Consider the following 19,309-nt stretch of genomic DNA (forward strand, 5'->3'; position numbering starts at 1 on the left):
ATATCAGCTGTTTCGGCCCCCAGTGCAGTCTGTCGCAAGTGTAGACGTCATTTTCTTTTCAGGAATACATCACGGGTTTACTAGTAACACTATGCAGCACCTTTCATGTGCGCTAGCATCGCATGAACAGTAAGCGTGTGTCAGCTCGAGGGTTTGGAGACGCTGCTTTTGCAGAAAGTAGCAAGCCGAGCATGACGCCATGAGCTGAGCGCTGAAACGTTGAGATCAAAGGCACCGCAGTTGAGATCAAAGGCACCGAACGGTTACATCTGTTGCCATGCAGCAGTCAGAGAGCGGCAGAGGGGCGGCGACTTCTGAAGTCCAGCTCAACGACCAGCCCAACGCGCTCATCGCGTGTAAAGTGCCCGAAGAGGTTTTTAATGAGCTGCAGTTAAAGGTAGGCGTGCACTCGCTCTGATTTTACCCCGATTATTACCCGCTTTACCGCAATAGCGAGACTCGATCTTGCGGAAGCCATGTAGGACAAGCACAAACAGAAAGTGCTGTTTTTGTTTATATGTGTAATGGTATTACCATGTGTTTAGACATATACTATGGTAAAGGCATTTTTTTTTTTTACATGCTTGTTTTTTTGGACATGGTACTGCCATATTTTCTGAACACTGTACCATGACAAATGGTAGTTGCATATGCTCAACAGTAATACAATGTAAATGCACCAAAAAGTGCCATGTTGCAAGATGTAAATGAGTTGGTTTCTTCATCAGATTTGGAGAAATGTAGCATTATATCACTTGCTCACCAGTGAATAGGTGCCGTCAGAATGAGAGTCCAAACAGCTGATAAAAACATCACAATAATAAGTAATCCACACCACTCCAGTCCATCAAATAACATTTTGAGAAGATAAAAGTGTCATGCTTATAAGAAACAAATACAAAATTAAGATGCTTTTAAAGTTCACAATCTATAAATTTGCTTCTTTCAGTGAAAAAGTGGTCTGGTCTGAATCAGGAGAGAAATCTGCACAGATCAAGGAATGTTTACAAACCAAAACAGCTCTAAACAAATATGTGGCTGGATTTGATTTTTCACTGAAAGAAGCATTATTATGGATTATGGACTCATCTTTTAGACAGAAGCAATGGTTTGATGTTACAAAACATATTAATGATGGATCTTTTTCTTACAAACATGAAGCTTTTGGCTTCTCAAGATGTTAATTGATGGACTGGAGTGGTGTGGATTATTGTGACATTTTTATCAGCTGTTCAGACTCTCATTCTGACGGCACCGGTGTAATGTTAAATTTCTCTTGACCCACCTTCACCTGTTTTATTGGATAACTAACAGCACACTGTTTCTCCAAAAAAAAGGAGACCTGAGGTTAAATTTATGCCAGTAACAAATGATTATCCATTGAAGTTCAAAGGATTACTCCACTTTCAGAATAAAAATGTACTGATAATTTACTGATAATTTATAAAGAAATTCATATTTTTCTCCATATAGTGCACTTCAATGGTGCTCAATAAATTGAAAGTTAAAATTGCAGTTGCAATGCAGGTTTAAAGGAGTAGTTTACTTTCAGAACAAAAAAATTACAGGTAACGTACTCACCCCTTGTCATCCAAGATGTTTATGTCTTTCTTTCTTCAGTTGTAAGGAAATTATGTTTTTGAGGAAAACATTTCAGGATTTCTCTCCATATAATCGACTTCTATGGTGCCCCCGAGGTTGAACTTCCAAAATGCAGCTTCTAATGTTCACAGCTGAGCAAAACGATGGGTTATTTTCTAAAAAGAATTACAATTTATATACTTTTTAACCTCAAATGCTCGTCTTGTCTAGCTCTGTGTGTACTAGAGATTAAAAAGTATATAAATTGCAAATGTTTTTAGAAAATAACCGTTCGTTTCGCTAGATAAGACCCTTCTTACTCGGCTGGGATCATTTAGAGCCCTTTAAAGCTGCATTTAAACTGCATTTTGGAAGTTCAAACTCGGGGGCACCATAGAAGTCCATTATATGGAGAGAAATCATGAAATGTTTTCCTGAAAAACATAATTTCCTTACGACTGAAGAAAGAAAAACATGAACATCTTGGATGACAAGGGGGTGACTACATTATCTGTAAATTTTAGTTTTGAAAGTGAACTACTTCTTTAAAGAGCTCTAAACGATCTCAAGCTGAGGGATAAGGGTCTTATCTAGTGAAACGATCAGTCATTTTCTTAAAAAAAAAAAAAAATAAAAATATATATATATATATATATATATATATATATATATACGCACACTTTTTAACCACAAATGCGTGTCTTCTGCTCTGCGATGCGTATGCGCACTCCGTTTCAAGACTCCTGTCTCATTTTCTCCTCCAATTTCAAAATCGTCCTACATCGCTGTTTTATTTTTTTTTTGTAAAGGCCGCTTGACCTTGATGAGAAAATGATGGGAGTTTTTCGACATACCCTAATTTTGTTTAACCGGAGTACACAGAGTACGCATGCGCAACGCAGAGCTAGACAAGATGAGCATTTGAGGTTAAAAAGGATAGAAATTGTACTTTTTTTTTTTTTTTAGAAAATAACCAATCGTTTCACTAGATAAGACCCTTCTTCTTCGGTTGGGATCATTTAGACCCCTTTGAAACTGCATTTAAGATGCATTTTGGAAGTTCAAACTAACGGACACCATAGAAGTCCACTATATGGAGAAAATTCCTGTGATGTTTTCCTCAAAAAACATAATTTCTTTACGACTGAAGAAAGAAAGACATGTACAGCTTAGATGACAAGAGGGTGAGTAAATTATCTGTACATTTTTGTTCTGGAAGAGAACTAATCCTTTAATTGATGATGTTAATTACTTTTGGATTATTGTGACATTTTTATCAGCTGTTTGGACTCTCATTTTGACGGCACCCATTTACTGCAGAGCAAGTGATGTAATGCTGAATTTCTCTTTGATCTAACCTGTTTCATTAGAAAATTAAAAGCACACTTTTTCCCAATGAGAAGAAACCTGAGGTGTCACCATAGCACAAATGATTCTCCATTGAAGTTTAATATTAAGTTTGAGCAGTAGTAATTGTGATGCTCGACTCAACATCTCAGTTGGTGCTTCTATTGCTGTGATTCGTTAACCCAACACGGATCATTTTCCATCTTCTCTCTCATTTTCCATTCTAATAATATGACTATGACCCGTTGGGGTCTCTCTTTGGTGAGGTTGTTTGAAGCTTCCACAAAGCCGTGGCTTATTTTAGCTCCACACCTGCTTTACTGTTACAAAAGGACGTTCGGTGAGAAACCAAACTCCTAGAAATATCCTTGACCTCAGCTGCTCTCACAGAAAAGAAGAGCAGTTGTTGCTTTGCGTTTTCCACTGAGGTCAAAGGCCGGTCGCTGTCCTAGCCCATATTTATCTGTTGAAGCCACTTATGAAACATGAGTTTTGCATGACTTTCATCCCGGTATTGTTTAAAATCAGGCTTATTATGTAATATCGCCATTTCCAAAGAGGTCTATTTTTAGCAGGAACTTGGATTAAGTGTGGAATTTGAAACTATCCCATAAAAATAATGGAAAATGTGTTAGCTAAGAAGGCCAGGTGTCTGTCGGGCTTACTAAATTATAAATAAACAAGCTGTGCTTTTCCATAAGACGGGGCACTGCACAAATCTGATGTAAAGGTGAGGTCTTTATATGGAGAGATTATGATATGTCTGTGATGCTTTTAATTTTAGCATCATTAAGTATGTCTGAAACCGTTTAAAAATGAATTGGTTTGTCTATGAAGTCGAGTGACTAAATTGTGATTCATTTAAATGTCATGAATTGATTAAAAGAAACCAGGTTGTGATTTTTTTCCCTGTCTATGTAAGACATGCTGAATGGTCATTTTCTATTCTGTGGGCCCTCCCTTAAAGGATAGATGATTCAGAAATGAAAATTGGCACATCTTTACAAACTCTTATGGCTTTCTGTATTCAGCAGAGCACAAAAGAAGGACGTAAAGATAGCGTGAAATTAATCCGTAAGTCTTCTGAAGTGACAAGCACTTTTTATTTCTTAACAGTATACAGTTTAAGCCTGTATTCACTCTCAAATTAAATAAAGTGAGCATTGCGTTGCCACATTTTACGTAGTTCTTTTGTTTTGCAGAAGAAAAACTATAAGAAGAGACTTTGGGTGAACTATCCTTTGTTTAGAGAACAATGACTGAGTAACCTACACTACGAATGAGTGTACATTTTTTAAAAATGTTTTTAAGTAATCTCTTCCACTCACCAAGGCTGCATTAATTGGATTTAAAAATACAGTAAAATTCTGAAATATTATTACACATTAAAATAGCTGTTTTCTGTGTGAATATATGTTAAAATGTAATTTATTCCTGTGATTAAAGCTGAAATTTCGGCATCATTACTCCAGTCTTTAGTGTCGCATGATCCTTCAGAAATCATTCTAATGCTGATTTGCCACTCAAGAAACATTTCTGATTATTATCAATGTTAAAAACAATTATGCTGCCCGATATTTTGGTGGAAAAGTGATACATTTTGTTTTTCAGGATTCCCAGATGAATAGAAAGTTCAAAAGAACAGCATTCATTTAGTAAGAAATCTGGCTGACTTTTGAATGCTATGTTTTATGGTTAGTTATTAAACATTTCAGGTCACTTTATTCCACCAGCTTGTTTGGAAAGGTAAAGTTTCACCTGTTTCTGTGTCTTTAGTGGAAATTTCAGCCTGGTTGATGTTTGACGACTCTCAGCCAAATCCTCATTTTAATCATTATTAAAGATCCAGCAAAACACAGTGGAAATGTGAATACTTTACCTGCACCATCTAGTATGAGGAAATGTTTAAGCTGTTCTGCATTATGGCTGACTCTGCTTTTGTTCTGGGATTGACTCTGTCCCGTATGCATGGGTGCTCTGCGTCTGTTCCTCCAGCTCAGCACCCTAAAAACCTCATGGTTCTGTGTTGTCTCTGTGGCCTTTCATAGCAGGTAACTGTATGTTTGTGTTTGATGTGAGGTTAGAGCTAATGCACAGATGGTGTCTCATACTATGGCTGTGTGAGCTGCAGGGCAGATGATATGAAATACTTCAGCATGTATCTACAGTATACACAGTCTATTTATGCCTTTAGTACAGTAAATGCAGGATAATGGACGTTATACATTATGAATGACTCACACTAGGGGTGGGCGATATGACCTAAAATTAATATCACGGTATTTTTCATCTTTTGAACGGTGCCGGTATAATATCACGGTATTACTTTTTTTGGTACATTTTCGGAGAAGTAGCCTGTCCTGTCCATTTAGTATGTGAATAAAGTTAATCTTTTCATAATATAATAAGTATATGGTAGGTATCCTTATCAAAAAGAGACATGGGAGAGTATTATGCATTCTCAACATATTTATTTTGCAAAAAACCTAAAGATCTTACTTAACAGTGTACAACAAAACAAAAATTATTTTTTTAAATTTAATTTCTGCAATATTTAAAACCTTTAAATAACTGGGGGAAATCAACCCATGGCAACAGTTTAAAAGTAGACCAATTCTGTGGGAAAAAAAGCGGACTTGGCAACCCTGCATCCAACATGAGCTGCTGGAGTTAATGTCTTTGCACACGTGAGTACGAAATTTTCATCCGACATTTTTGCACGTTAAAAAAAATACAGGTTATGTTAATCGAGTTTACACACTGCCTCTGAAACTTTCATCCGTCATAAAAAAATTTGGATCATGTTTGATGTTCTGCATTTTCACATCCATAATAAGCATTTTGATAAGGATGGCGAATATGAGAAAACTAAAAAAAAAAAACATACGAAAATCGGACTCAGTGTACAATGACCTTTAGATTTGAACGATCACGGGTCGAAAGTAAAGAGAGATGACAAAAATAGACTGGAGGATTTGTTGCAATCTTGTACTCACTGACAAATATCTATTATAAGATGTGCTGCTCCCTTTACAAAATCGAAAGTAAACGTAAACAGGCCGGTCGCGTTCGCCTCGCGCCTGCTCAATTTGTGATCCGCTGTGTAAATCCTTTGGCCGGCCGACCGGGAAAAGTCCCGGTGTTGTGCCCAATTCTGACCCCCGCCAGATTACTACCCCCCTAGTATTGGTAGGTTTAGGGTTAGGTGTGGGGGAGGGGTTAGGATTAGGGGTGGGGTTAGGATTAGGCAATCATGTAGCGCTTTCAACGAGAGGGGGTCATAATTTGGCAGGGGTCGAAAAAAGGCACAACACCGGTCGTCCCGATTGCCACTCCGCCCCTGGTATAGGCTACAGGGCCGACCTTTCTTCACGATGTTTCACCAGCCGTTTAATGGCCACTCCCCTTTTACCTACCACCTGCAAAGCTGATACGAATATGTTTTACTTTTTTATTTACAACAAGATATATAGTATAAGGACAGGTATTCAGACCACAACTGAACGTTTGAAGAAAATGTAATGTTTTAAATATACCGGTATTGACGGTATTAGAAAATCCATGTCGTGGCGCTATCTCACACCGGTGATGACTATGACACCGGTGTACCGCCCACCCCTAACTCACACATTACACGCATTATCTATGCATCTTTACACAGCTGGGCTAAGGCTGCTCTGTGCCTGCTCAAAATTAAGTGTATGCAAAGCTGGACTGAATGAAGGCTGCTTTGAGCCACATCAGCTCCTAGAAGCAAAGAATACATTTTTTATGTCTAATAATAATAAACAGTCTGTCTAAAGCCACCTAAATGTCACTTCTATCCTAAAAGCACTTCTATGCCTTCTTTACTGTGTAAAGGAAGTATTAAATAAAAAGCTTGTCAAGACAAATTGGTGGGGTGTGTCTATGTCATTGCTAGGGTATTCTGGGTGGTTGCTAGGATATTGCTATGCATTTTTATTGGATGTTTGCTAGGGTGTTGCCATTTGGTTGCTAAGGTGTTCTGGGTAAGAGTTAGAAGGGTGTTGCTATGTGATCTGGGTCGTAGGATGTTGCTAGGGTATTCTTTGTGATTACTTGGTTGTTTTGCGTGGTTTCTAGGCAGTTGCTTAAGATGGTTTCTAAGGTGGTTTCTAGAGTGTTGCTATACAGTTGCTGAGGTGTTTTAGGTGTTTGCTGCATGTTGATAGACTGTTGCTATGTGGTTGCTAAGATATTTTATATGGTTGCTTGGGTGTTGCTATGCAGTTACTTGGGTGTTCTGGGTGGTTTCTAGAGTGTTTAGGATGGTTGTTACTAGACAGTTGTTAGATTGCTATGGATGGTTGCTATGCAGTTGGTTAAATCTGAGTTGTTGCTCTTAGTTGCTGGTGTGTTTGGTAGACTGTTGATAGTGTTTCTATGTGGTTGCTAGGGTATTTTATATGGTAGCTTGGGTGTTGCTATGTGGTTACTTAGATGTGGTTGCTAGGACGTTGCTATGTGCTTGCTAGAGTGTTTAGGGTGGTTGTTACTGGACAGTTTTTAGATTACTTTGGAATCTAGGGTGTTGCTATACAGTTTTGTGTGTTTGCTGGTTGGATGATAGAGTGTTGCTAGGGTGTTGCTATGCCGTTACTAGGGTGTTCTGAATAGTTTCTAGAAGGTTGCTGTGTGCTTGCTATGATGTTCTGGGTGATTGTTACTAGGTAGCTGCAGGATCGCTCAGGATGGTTGCTATCCGGTTGCTAAGGTGGGTGGTTGCTAGGGTATTTTCTGTGGTTGCTAGAATATTGTTATGTGGCTACTAGGATATGTGGGTGCTTACTAGGTAGGTGCGCTAGATGGTTTAATTCTGTTGCTAAGTTGCTCTGGGTGGTTTTTAGGAGGTAGGGTGTTGTTTTGTGCAGTTTCTGGGATGTTTGCTATGGTTGATAGAGTGTTGCTACATAGTTGCTAGGTTGTTGCTATGCAGTTACTTGGTTGCCAGTAGTTTGCTATAAATGTTGTAATATGGTTGCTGGGCTGTTCTGGGTGGTTGCTAGGCAGTTGCTACATTGCAACACCATAGCAATCACTCTAGCCACTTTATAGCTAGAGTGTTTTGAGTGGTTGCTATGGTGTTGCAATGTAGTTACTTGGTAGCTAGGAGTTTGATAAGGTGTTACTTTGTGGTTGCTGAGCGGTGATTGCTAGGCAGTAGCTAGGTTGTTCTAAGTGGTTACTATGCTGTTCTAAGTTTTGGGTGGTTGCTAGGGTGTTTTGAATGGATGTTACTGTAGTATTCTGTGTTGTTGCTAGGGTATTGCCAAGCAGTTACTTGGGTGTTTTGAGTGGTTGCTAGGGTGTTGCTATGCAGTTCCTAGAGTGTTTTAAGTGGTTATTCTGGGTGGTTGCTGTACAGTTTAAATAAAATATAAATATGTTATAATAAATACAAAAAAAGTGTTAATTAAAGACAAACACAAAAGAATAAGTCTTGTAGAAGCATTATAATCAGAGTATGCTGTAATACATTTGCACCAATTTGCTACTGCTGTAATGTTGTGTTATTTAAAGCCCTGCCATTTGAAGTAGCTTAAATGTCAGTTTACTTTAATGGATCTACTGTAGATAATATGTAAATGGCTCATATGTTCCATCATCACTGTCTTCTTTGCAGCTGGATATAAATATCATTTGAGGGCTTATGTGTACCACCGCTCACATATCAGTACAACTATCCGCTGTCTCACCTCCACTGCTCTTTGCATAACACCCATCTACTGTCTGCTTCCCTTTGCATTTTTTCCATCACCTTATTTCGGTTTCATATTTCCATTTTTCCATTGAGTCAGAGATGCGCCGTCCTTTCGCAGCGAACACACAAACTGCTGATCGGTGTAATCTTTAAACAAGACTGACAGGTTACTATCTAACCATGCAGTCTTTACCATCAACACATTCACACACACAAACAATAGTGAGCTCAAACAGTCAGCTTGTTTTTTGTTGCCGCTTGATGTATATGGTTCCCACGGTAAGAGAAAACACAGAAATAGGAGGGAATTTAAAAAAAGTGTTGTACAGACCTGGAAAAGTCACAGAAATGTTACATTTAGTAGTCCTAAAAATATATAAAGCCTTAAAAATTGCATAAAATAAAGCTTGTTTACAAGCTATAGTGATGTCTGATTTGAGTCAGTTCAATTTAATAAACCAGTTCACAGAATTAATTATTGCCAAATTGATCAGAACGATTTTAACTGGTGAAAACGTATGCAATGTTAATAATGATAATATACCAGTCTACTACCAAAATACTGATGACCAGCTTACAATGGATTCAGGATAACACATAACACCAAATACAGAAATATACAGCACCTTAATAACAGAAAATGTAATGCAAATCACTCTAATGTATATTATTGATAAGAAAAAAATAGCAGAAGTATTTAAATAATATAAATATAAAATAATAATATGTAATATTTCACGTCAGGATTTCTGGAAATGTCCATTTACTGTGTAAATTATATGGTAAATCAGGTGCAAAATCTTAAATTTGACATTATTTATTACTGATTTTCCCCATAGATGGTAAGGTTACCTATAGTTAACTTTAGTTTAATTTATTTTAATTTTTTACCAATTTTTGTAAATGTTCTTTTACTGTTTGTTACTATTTTAAATGGTAATTCACTTGGAAAAACTATAAATTTGACAGTATTTTACAAGTACAATTGCATGTAATGTTAGGTTATTTTTATGATTTTACGAATTAACACGTTTTTACCAATTACTGGGAATATCCTTTGACAATTGTAATTAACTTGCAAAACCCATGAATTTCCATTAATTTACAGTAAAATTACATATAATACAATGTTAAACTATTTACAGTTTTTTTTTTTTGCCATACATGATAGTTACTTAGTTAACCAATTAACAAGTTACCAGGGTTTTAACCATTTTAACCATGTTTATACTATTTTTTTAAATGTCCTTTTACAGTTTTTTTTACTGTAAATTCACTTACAATTCACTTGCAAGACCCACAAACATGCATTATTTTACAGTAAAATGACACAATACAATGTTAAACCCAATGTTAAATGTCCTTTTACTGTTTTTCCACTGTTAATAAAACAAAAGCATAAATTTGACGGTATTTTACAGTAAAATTGCATGCAGTGTTAAACTATTTATATTTTTTCCATTGTGTATAGTAAAGTCACTTAAAGTTAACCAATTAACTTTAGTTTTAACCATTTTTGGGAATCTTTTACTGTAAATTATTATTATACACTTGCAAAAATGATACATTTTACAGCATTAACAGTAAGAATTACGGTAACACTTTACAATAAGTTTCGATAAGGAACTAAGAATGAACAATACTCCTACAGCATTTATTAATCTAGGTTATTGTTAATTTCAGCATTCACTAATGCATTATTAAAACCACAAGTGTTTTGTTAACATTAGTAATGCACTGTGAACTAACATGAACAACTGTGAACGACTATTTTTTAATTAGCTAACATTAACAAAGATTAGTAAATAGTGAAATAAATGTATTGCTCATTGTTTATTCCTGTTAGTTAATACATTAACTAACTAGTGTTAACAAACGACACCTTATTGTACTTATAATGTGATGTTAAACCATTAACATTTTTTAACAATGCATGGCAAGCTTACTTAAGAAGGGTAGACAATTACCTGCATTTTAACAGTGTTTTCCTGTGAAAGTTACAAACGGCATTGGAATCCTTGCTTTAGTAGTCAGATTATTGTGAAATACTTTTGGTATCAGGTGCAGTTCCTGCTTCAAAAACAGGGGACGCTTTGTGCGTTAGTAATGTCACCTTGTCACATAATCATAATTACTGATTAGAAAGTGTTTCAATTACATATGGAAAAGTGAGAGACAATAGGATTGCCAAGGCCTTGTGGAAACATGCTGAAGGCAGTGATGAGGATGTTGGACCGCGGCCCACAGCTGAATGATGTCATGAGTTTCCAGTTCCTCATTAGGATTAGTCAGCAATGAAGAGTGAGAGACAGTCAGTCAGACAGAGAGAGAGAGAAGTGAAGGGAGGGACTGAAGGTTAGGAAGAGGGAGGCGGTGCTCAACACTATCAGCTCTACTATAAGCAGCAGCAGATAAACCAGTGACCTCGCTGCACTGCTGATCGCACGCTAAAAACTTCTGCTTGCACGTGCCTTGGAGGAATCGCATGTAATTTGCGCAGTCTCTCATTCTTCGAAAGCTAAATTATGCATCTTAAGACCACAAAGTGCAATAACTTCTGCCTGGTGGCCACAACGGTGGACCATGAGATATTCAGTCGGCAACTCATTCGGGTAAGACTGATCGTTGTCAGAGTCAATGTTTATTGTCATTCGGATGCATTTCTCTTTCAGGTGCTGGTGATATTCTGGTGCATCGTTTTTTGTTTTTACATTTGGTGTTGCTTATAGACTTGGCTTCTTTCATTAAACTAATCTGGTCTTGTTGGTCTGCTGATCTTCAGTTCTTACTTTTCCAGCCTGTTTGCTATAGAGACTATCTTCAAGAAAAGGATTAGAGGCTTGAAGCTTGAAACAGAATGCTTTGTTTACGTGTTTTATTCAGCTGATTTGTGTTTTTGAGTTTATGGTTAGCATGATTTATGACTGTAAAGACTTCTATAGTGTTCCAAAAGATTTTTATCTCAAATAAATTTGGCTCTTTTCAACTTTATATTCATCTGGGAATCCTGAAAAATAAATGCATCACAGTTTTCACAAAAATATTGTACAGCACAGCTGTTTTCAACAATGATAATAATCAGAAATGTTTCTTGAGCAGCAAATCAGCATTTTAGAATGATTACTAAAGAATCGTTTGATTGATTGACACTGTCGTAATGATGCTGAAAATCCAGCTTTGATCACAATTTTTTTTCTTTTTTCAGCATAGATTTACATAGCAAACAGCTGTTTAAAAATTTAATAATAATATTTCACAACTTTACTATATTTTTGATCAAATTAATGCAGAAGTTAGAAGAAAAACCCACAAACTGCTGTAACTAGTGAGAAATCCAGTATTTAGTGAGATGACAAAAATGTTGCTGTCTTGATAAATATTGAATTTATTGCATGCTACAGCAGTCCCAGCAGGATTTTCTGTTAATTCATTAAACCACATTCAGTTCAATCTACACAAGAATGGTTTTACAAATGATTTTCGTTCCACTCAATTTCATGATTGAAACCTGTAGGTTGTTTATTTTCCTTTCATGATGTTTGCAACCCACTTGTAATATGTTTTTCTATGGTGGGAATTGTGCTTTTTTCTATATTTCTCCATCAAGTGCAAGTGTGATCGTCTGATTTGATCTCCGTCCAGTTATTTGACATGGTTTTCCTCTTTTTGCATCATCAGGAGCAGTTCGAGGCTTTGTTCCGTGCGTTTGATCCAGGCACGTCATTCCAGTTCTTCAAAAGCTTCAGACGGGTTCGCATCAACTTCACCGATGCGTTGGCGGCAGCCGAGGCCCGAGTCAAGCTCCATAAGAGCGACTTCAATGGAAAGGAGATGCGCCTGTATTTCGCTCAGGTAAATAACCCTCGCAAAGAAGTGTTACACGGTACTCCAACGTGCTTTAAAGACTAGCTTTTTGATTAGTGATGAGAGCATTTTATTAAATAAATCAACAAAGATTCATGGTCTTACATCTTCAAGGAATGGTTCAACCAAAAATGAAAATTGAATGAAAAATGAATCTGCCTTCATGCCATTCAGGATATAGATTAGATTTTGTCATCAGAGTTTAAAAATGTAGCATTGCATCATTTGCTCAGTAATGGATCCTTTGCAGTGAATGGGTGCCGTCAGAATGAGAGTCCAAACAGCTGATAAAAACATCACTCGAGTCCATCAGTTAACATCTTGAGAAGACAAAGCTGAAACAAATGCATCATTACGTTTTTAACTAAAATACGAGTCTATAATCCAAAATAACATTTCCTCTAGTGAAAAAGTGGTCTGGTTTGAATCAGGAGAGAAATCTGCACAGATCAAGTGCCGAAAACAGCTCTAAACAAATATAAGGCTGGTTTTTGATGTGAGAGCACCTTTTTGAGTGCTGAACTATTTATATATCAGCAACATATGCTGTATATACAGCTAGTAAGATTTCTTTAAAAAAAAAAAAAAAAAAAAAAAAAAAATTATCAAGCAAGGATGCAATCAAAAATACAGACATTTACTCCGTGGATCAAATGTTTGGAATAATTAATTTTTAAAATAAGTCTTTTTTGCTCAACATTGCTGCATTTATTTGATCAAAAATAGTAAAAATTGTCAAATATTATTACTACTAAAAATTTTTTAAGATGTTTTGTATGTGATTATCTGTTAAAATGTAATTGTTTACTCTGATCAAAGCTGGATTTTTTTAAAGTAGTAATCGACCTATATTGATTTTTTTTTTTTAGAACCGATACTGATTATTTGCATTTTTATGTGCCCAGTAACCGATATGCAGAACCAATGTTTATTTATGTTTATAAAGTAAAAAAAAAAACACTGAGTGAAGTCAATACTTGCTTTGATTGTTCCTCCTTTCAATCATCTTTAAAAAAAAATGTTGAAAATTAGCAGTCTGTCATGTTAATTTTAATATTCATATTGCAACAATAAAAATTTTTTATTAACGCTTCCTCCAGTGAAAAAGTGGTCTGGTCTGAATCAGGAGAGAAATCTGCACAGATCAAGCAGCGTTTACCAGCCAAACAGCTTTAGCTCTAAACAAATATAAGGCTGGATTTTAATGTGAGAAACAACAGAAAATTGATTTTTTTTTTTTTTTTACTGGAGGAAACGTTATTATGGATTATAGACGTCTTAATGATGTTTTTAAACATCTTAATTTCTTACAACATGCAGCTTTTGGTTTCTCAAGATGTTAACTGATGGACTGGAGGGGTGTGGATTACTTGTGGATTATTGTGATGTTTTTATCAGCTGTTTGGTCTCTCATTCTGACGGCACCCATTCACTGAAGAGGACCCGTTGGTGAGCAAGTGATGGAATGCTAAATTCTTTCCACATCTGATGAAGAAACAAACTCATTTACATCTTGGATTTACTGAGGGTGAATAAATGTTCACCCTCATTTTTGGATTTGATTCTCAAGAATGCATGAACTGGTAAAAATGTACTTCTTGAATGCAGTGCGAGTCACTTTGGATAAAAGCATCTGAAATATAAATGCAAACGATTTGTTTCCATTTCCATTCCCATACAGTCAGTACATATCGGCAGTCCTCATCTTGAGCCTCCAAAACCAGAGAAGCAGTTCCTTATCTCTCCTCCAGCGTCGCCCCCTGTAGGCTGGGCGCAGTCGCAGGATGCTACTCCCGTCATCAACTACGACCTGCTGCGTGCTGTGTCTAAACTAGGACCAGGTATAACCTATTTACCTCATTTCCGTAGTATACCTTGAGACTAAAAGCTTTTTGAGTGCTGAACTATATATATCAACATATGCTGTATATATGGCCAGTAAGATTTCTTTAGGGAAATAAATATTTTTTATCAAGCAAGGATGAAACAGCACTTTACTGTTGTTCTGTAAAATAAAATAACAAAGTGAGACAAAAATAATAATAACAATAATTACAACAGCTTTATTAATACATTTATTATAACATTTACACAGTGTTCAAATTAGGATCTGTAATCTGTTTAAATCTGGGATCTGTTTAAAAAAAAGTATTTTCTGCTCAGCACGGCTGCATTTATTTGTACGTTAAAAAACACATGCCTGATTCAAGAAGGGAGTTTTAAAAATGGCCAAAGAATCTTATTTTACTAACTTATTAATTTGAAGTTAAATTGTGCTTTGTTTGGTAGGCTATAATGTCTACTAGAATGTTAAAAATGGTCAGTGTTAAGCAGAGTATGTGAGCGGAGCGGTGTGATTTTGAATGGAGGGAGGAGCGGATTTTTTAAAAGTCAGAGCGTCGTGGTTTTCACTCGCTCCAAGAGCGCTCCACCACCGCTCCATCATGAGTACAATTCATGCCAACTGTCCATAATATAACTGCATATTAAGCAAGAATTCACATATTAAACATATTTATCTAGCTTGATAGAGATGGATCACTCAAATCAGAAAGAATGTGAAGGCTATGATGACAGCAATGGACATGAGCAGTAAATTATAGTTCACAAGGAATTGGTTTGTTCCTTATAGATACTGAATATTTTCAGGTGAAAGCATGACAGGTACAACACTTATTCACACGCAATCGCTCTGTCAATAATGCATTAAAACAAATGTAGTGGTATCCGATTTCGAATGAGCAGAAATCTCTAAGAAATGCAGCGATCCGTAGGTAAAATAACTGAACTGCAAAAAGCAGCAATTACACTATTTTAATGCTGACAATGTTATTAGATTTGCATGTGGAAGGAACAAAGTTTGCACAGTAGTGTACCAAACTCTCTTGTTATTTTATTTTATTATATCTTATGAACAGGACTGTTATATTTCAAACATACTGAAATTTTTTTTGATGCGGAGCAGTGTTTCTGATATCAGTGAGCGAGGAGTGGAGTGGGAGCGGGAAATGTTGAACCCGGAGCGGAGCTATTATTAAATGCAAAGAGCGCGGAGGGAAAATTGTTGCCGCTCCACTCTGTTCACATACTCTGGTGTAAATGTTTTTAAATTGTTGTTTTGTAATTGATTTTTTTCTTTGAAAAGCAAGACAAAACTGTAAAAAGCACATTTTGGCTATTTAATTGATGCAATGATGGAAAAAATGAGCAAAGTTCATGGTGGGAAAACAAAAACTGAAAAATCGTGTTCGGTAATCGGCCTTCAGCCCAGTGTTTCATTTTGTTTGGTTTTGGCTTCGGCCAAGAATTTTCATTTCGGTGCATCCCTATTACAAAACCGATATCCGATTATGGTAAAATGCTTAAATATCGGTAAACCGATATATCGGTGAATCTCTAGTCTTAAAGGAGTAGTTCACTTTCAGAACAACAATTTACAGATAATTTTATCACCCCCTTGTCATCCAAGATGTTTATGTCTTTTTTTCTTCAGTCGTCAAGAAATTATGTTTTTTGAGATAAACATTTCTGGAAATTTCTCCATATAATGGACTTAAATGGTGCCCCGATTCTTGAATCTTCAAAATGCCGTTTAAATGCAGTTTAAATGCAGCTTCAAATGGCTGTAAACGATCCCAGCCGACGAATAAGGGTCTTGTCTACCGAAACGTTCGGTCATTTTCTTCGAAAAATATATTTTTATATACCTTTTAAGCACTGAAACTCGTCCAGCACTAGAGTTTGTAGTGCGCGTTTACGTACTCACGTCGAAAGGTCACGCGTGACGTATGCGAAACTAAAGACCCAGTGTTTACAAAGCGAACTTGAGAAGAGAGAAGTGCAGCGCAATCAAATACTCTTTAGCAACAAGGTACAACATAAAGTACAACGATGTCGGACGACTTTGAAGCTGGAGGAGCACTTGAGATGGAGTTTTTCACCGTTTCCTACCTTTTTGAGCCGGAATACACAAATGATGAACTCTGTCAGAGAGAGAAAACTGCGACAGCCGCGGCGGCGACACAAGCCTCGGGAAGACCGCGTTCAAACGAGACGAGATGGTGGTGCAAGTGTGGAAAATGCCAGCCATTTCCAGCGGAGCAGGAATCTCAGTGCTGTCACGACTGGACCACATCTGTTCCACTGTTACAAACAATCGGCGAGTCAGGTGATGGGACTGCTTCAATCATTCGCTGCGATGCAGAGCACGGTGGACACAGTACGTAAAGTCAGAAATGCGCACTACAAGCCCTAGTGCTGGACGAGTTTCAGTGCTTAAAAGGTATATAAAAATATATTTTTCTAAGAAAATGGCTGAACGTTTCGGTAGACAAGACCCTTTTTCGTCAGCTGGGATTGTTTACAGCCATTTGAAGCTGCATTTAAACGGCATTTTGAAGATTCAAAAATCGGGGCACCATTTAAGTGCATTATATGGAGAAATTTCCAGAAAAGTTTATCTAAAAAAAAAAAAAAAAATTCTTGACGACTGAAGAAAAAAAGACATAAATATCTTGGATGACAGGGGGGTGAGTAAATTATCTGTAAATTGTTGTTCTGAAAGTGGACTACTCCTTTAAGTGTCACATGATCCTTCAGAAATCATTCTACTATGCTGATTTGCTGCTCAAGAATAATTTCTGATTATTATCAATTTTGAAAATCTGTTTTTATGTTTTTTTTTTTTAGGTGAGCAATACGAGCTCCACTCTGGAACCACCAACACGCCCAGTGTGATCGTACATGTGTGTGAGGACGACAGCTCCGAAGGCGAGGACGAGACAGCAGAGGGCAGCAAGCGCACACGCCCCAAGATCATCCAGACCCGTCGCCCGGACTACGTCCCGTCCGTCAACCAGTGAGCGGGTAATTCTGGGCCGTTTCATCTTCGCGACCAACACTGGAATAACTAGGAAGCATGCGGTCATGCAGTTCGTCATCCTCGCCACCGGGGAGGCCGGCGAGCGCCAAATCCTCTTCCTAGTTAGCGAGGGAGTCGACCATCCTCATAATCTCGCGTTTCATTTCTTAACATCCATCTCCGATGGAGTCAGGGACTTTGAGGACTTGGGAGAGTTTCTCTCGTTTTACGAATGTCATTATTTGCTTGACGTCACAACTGTGTATTTTAATAATCCGAGAGAAGAGCGACGGAAATATCCGAAGGGGTTTTCGCTTAGCACAAACGAACTGAACGTCGTGTCTGAAGTGTGTATCGTTCGAGGCCACTAACATGTACTCATCGTCATTATCATGTATCGTCTCTACGTTTAGTCAGTTAAGCACTCGTACAGTCTTTGAAAAGTCATTATTGTTGCTGAAGTTCTTCACGAGCTCCTCCAAGTATTATGCACTTTAAAAATAGAGCCTTATAATGTGGTAAACTGACAACAACATGAAGTACTTGTCTTTGTATATCGAGCGCAACTGTGAATGTTGACTTTTTCTGCCTTGGTAACGCAAGTGTTGTTCCTGTTCTTTTTCTTCATCTGTCACAACATTTGATTTGATGCAAAAAAGTATTTGACATAATTGGATGTATAAACTAAACAAAATTACATTGAAGAAAAATGTTGTAGAAAATTTCACACCTACAAAGAAATTGCAAGTCACACATAAAATTAAATGTGAAATTTTGGTATTTTCTTGTAAAATGTGCTCAGAAGATTACAGTGACATAAATAGTTGACTGTATGTGTAAATAAAACAAATTAAATACAATTTAAATAAAAAAATATGGTTCAGATTTTGGCTCGAATTCGATTAAAAAAACTATTTTTACTGTATTACAAATATAAGTGAATTAAAAGTGAAATTTTAAAGTATAAAACAGTCATTTTCAACAGCCATTTTAGAATTTTTTAATGTACTCAAAATTGTTTTAAAATCATTTTTACAGTTAAATAATTGGCTGTATGTATAAATTGAAATGAAAATAAAATATTGACTATAAATAATTTGACATGTAATGTAACATGTAAAAAAAATATATATATTGACTGTACATCAAAGAAAATTGGTGTAGATACAATTTTCACTCAAAATTGTTACAAACAGTTACAAAGAAACAAGTAACGCATTAAATTAAACGTGAATTTTTGAAGTAGAAAAGCTTAAAATTGGTGAATCTCTGTGCATCCAGAGCAGAATTCAGCCATTAATCTGAACAATTTTAAAATTGTTTCTTTTTTCTTTTAACAACCCTAATCAATCAGCTTGGGGAAAATGAATGTGATTCCTCTGGCAGACGTCCACTGTTGCGCTCTGTGACTTTGTTAAATGAACCGCTCTGTTGTGCTCTACTGTCTTTGGAGATGTTGTCCTCTTTTCCATTACTGTAGGAGACGTTCTACTGTCAACCAGTGATTTTGAGCAACTATAACATACTGTGTATATTTGATGTATTTGAATGTAGCCAATATCTTGAAAAAGCTTGAGGATTTCTATCAACGACAACAACAAAAATCTTATTCATTAGGTAGCAAGGATATGGAGGGAGGAGGCATTAACCTACCTTTAATAAAACTATCTTGACCAAAGAACTGGATCTAGTGTTTATTCATGTTGTATGAACCAATCTTTGACCTTTGACAAACAGGAGTTGAAAATTCATCTAAATTCACTGCATTTAAAAAAAAAATCTTCTAAATAGGAGATTTTCCAACTTTAATTTCTCATTTCTTTAAGCTATGTGGATATGAACGGAATGACATGAGGTTCAGAGTCGCTCTGTCGTTGGCTATTGCTTATTTTCTGGCTGATAATGCAGGATCAGCAGCTTAAGAATGATCTGCT

At 36.6% G+C, this 19,309-nt stretch overlaps 1 protein-coding gene across 2 annotated transcripts; it reads left to right on the forward strand.

The window, feature by feature from the left end:
* Positions 1-38: 38 nt before the first annotated feature.
* Positions 39-19,056, forward strand: LOC141336500 (calcipressin-1-like). 2 transcript variants are annotated; one of them, XM_073842153.1, is made up of 4 exons: positions 39-397; positions 12,329-12,502; positions 14,196-14,355; positions 17,204-19,056. In XM_073842153.1, exons 1-4 carry the CDS (start codon positions 278-280, stop codon positions 17,374-17,376), a joined length of 627 nt encoding a protein of 208 aa, XP_073698254.1. In that variant the 5' UTR covers positions 39-277; the 3' UTR covers positions 17,377-19,056. The 2 variants fall into 2 exon arrangements, with proteins under 2 accessions (XP_073698254.1, XP_073698255.1); XM_073842154.1 differs by lacking the exon at positions 39-397 and adding an exon at positions 11,086-11,262.
* Positions 19,057-19,309: the final 253 nt, after the last annotated feature.

The sequence above is a fragment of the Garra rufa genome, chromosome 6, assembly GCF_049309525.1.
Source record: "Garra rufa chromosome 6, GarRuf1.0, whole genome shotgun sequence".
NCBI lineage: Eukaryota > Metazoa > Chordata > Actinopteri > Cypriniformes > Cyprinidae > Garra > Garra rufa.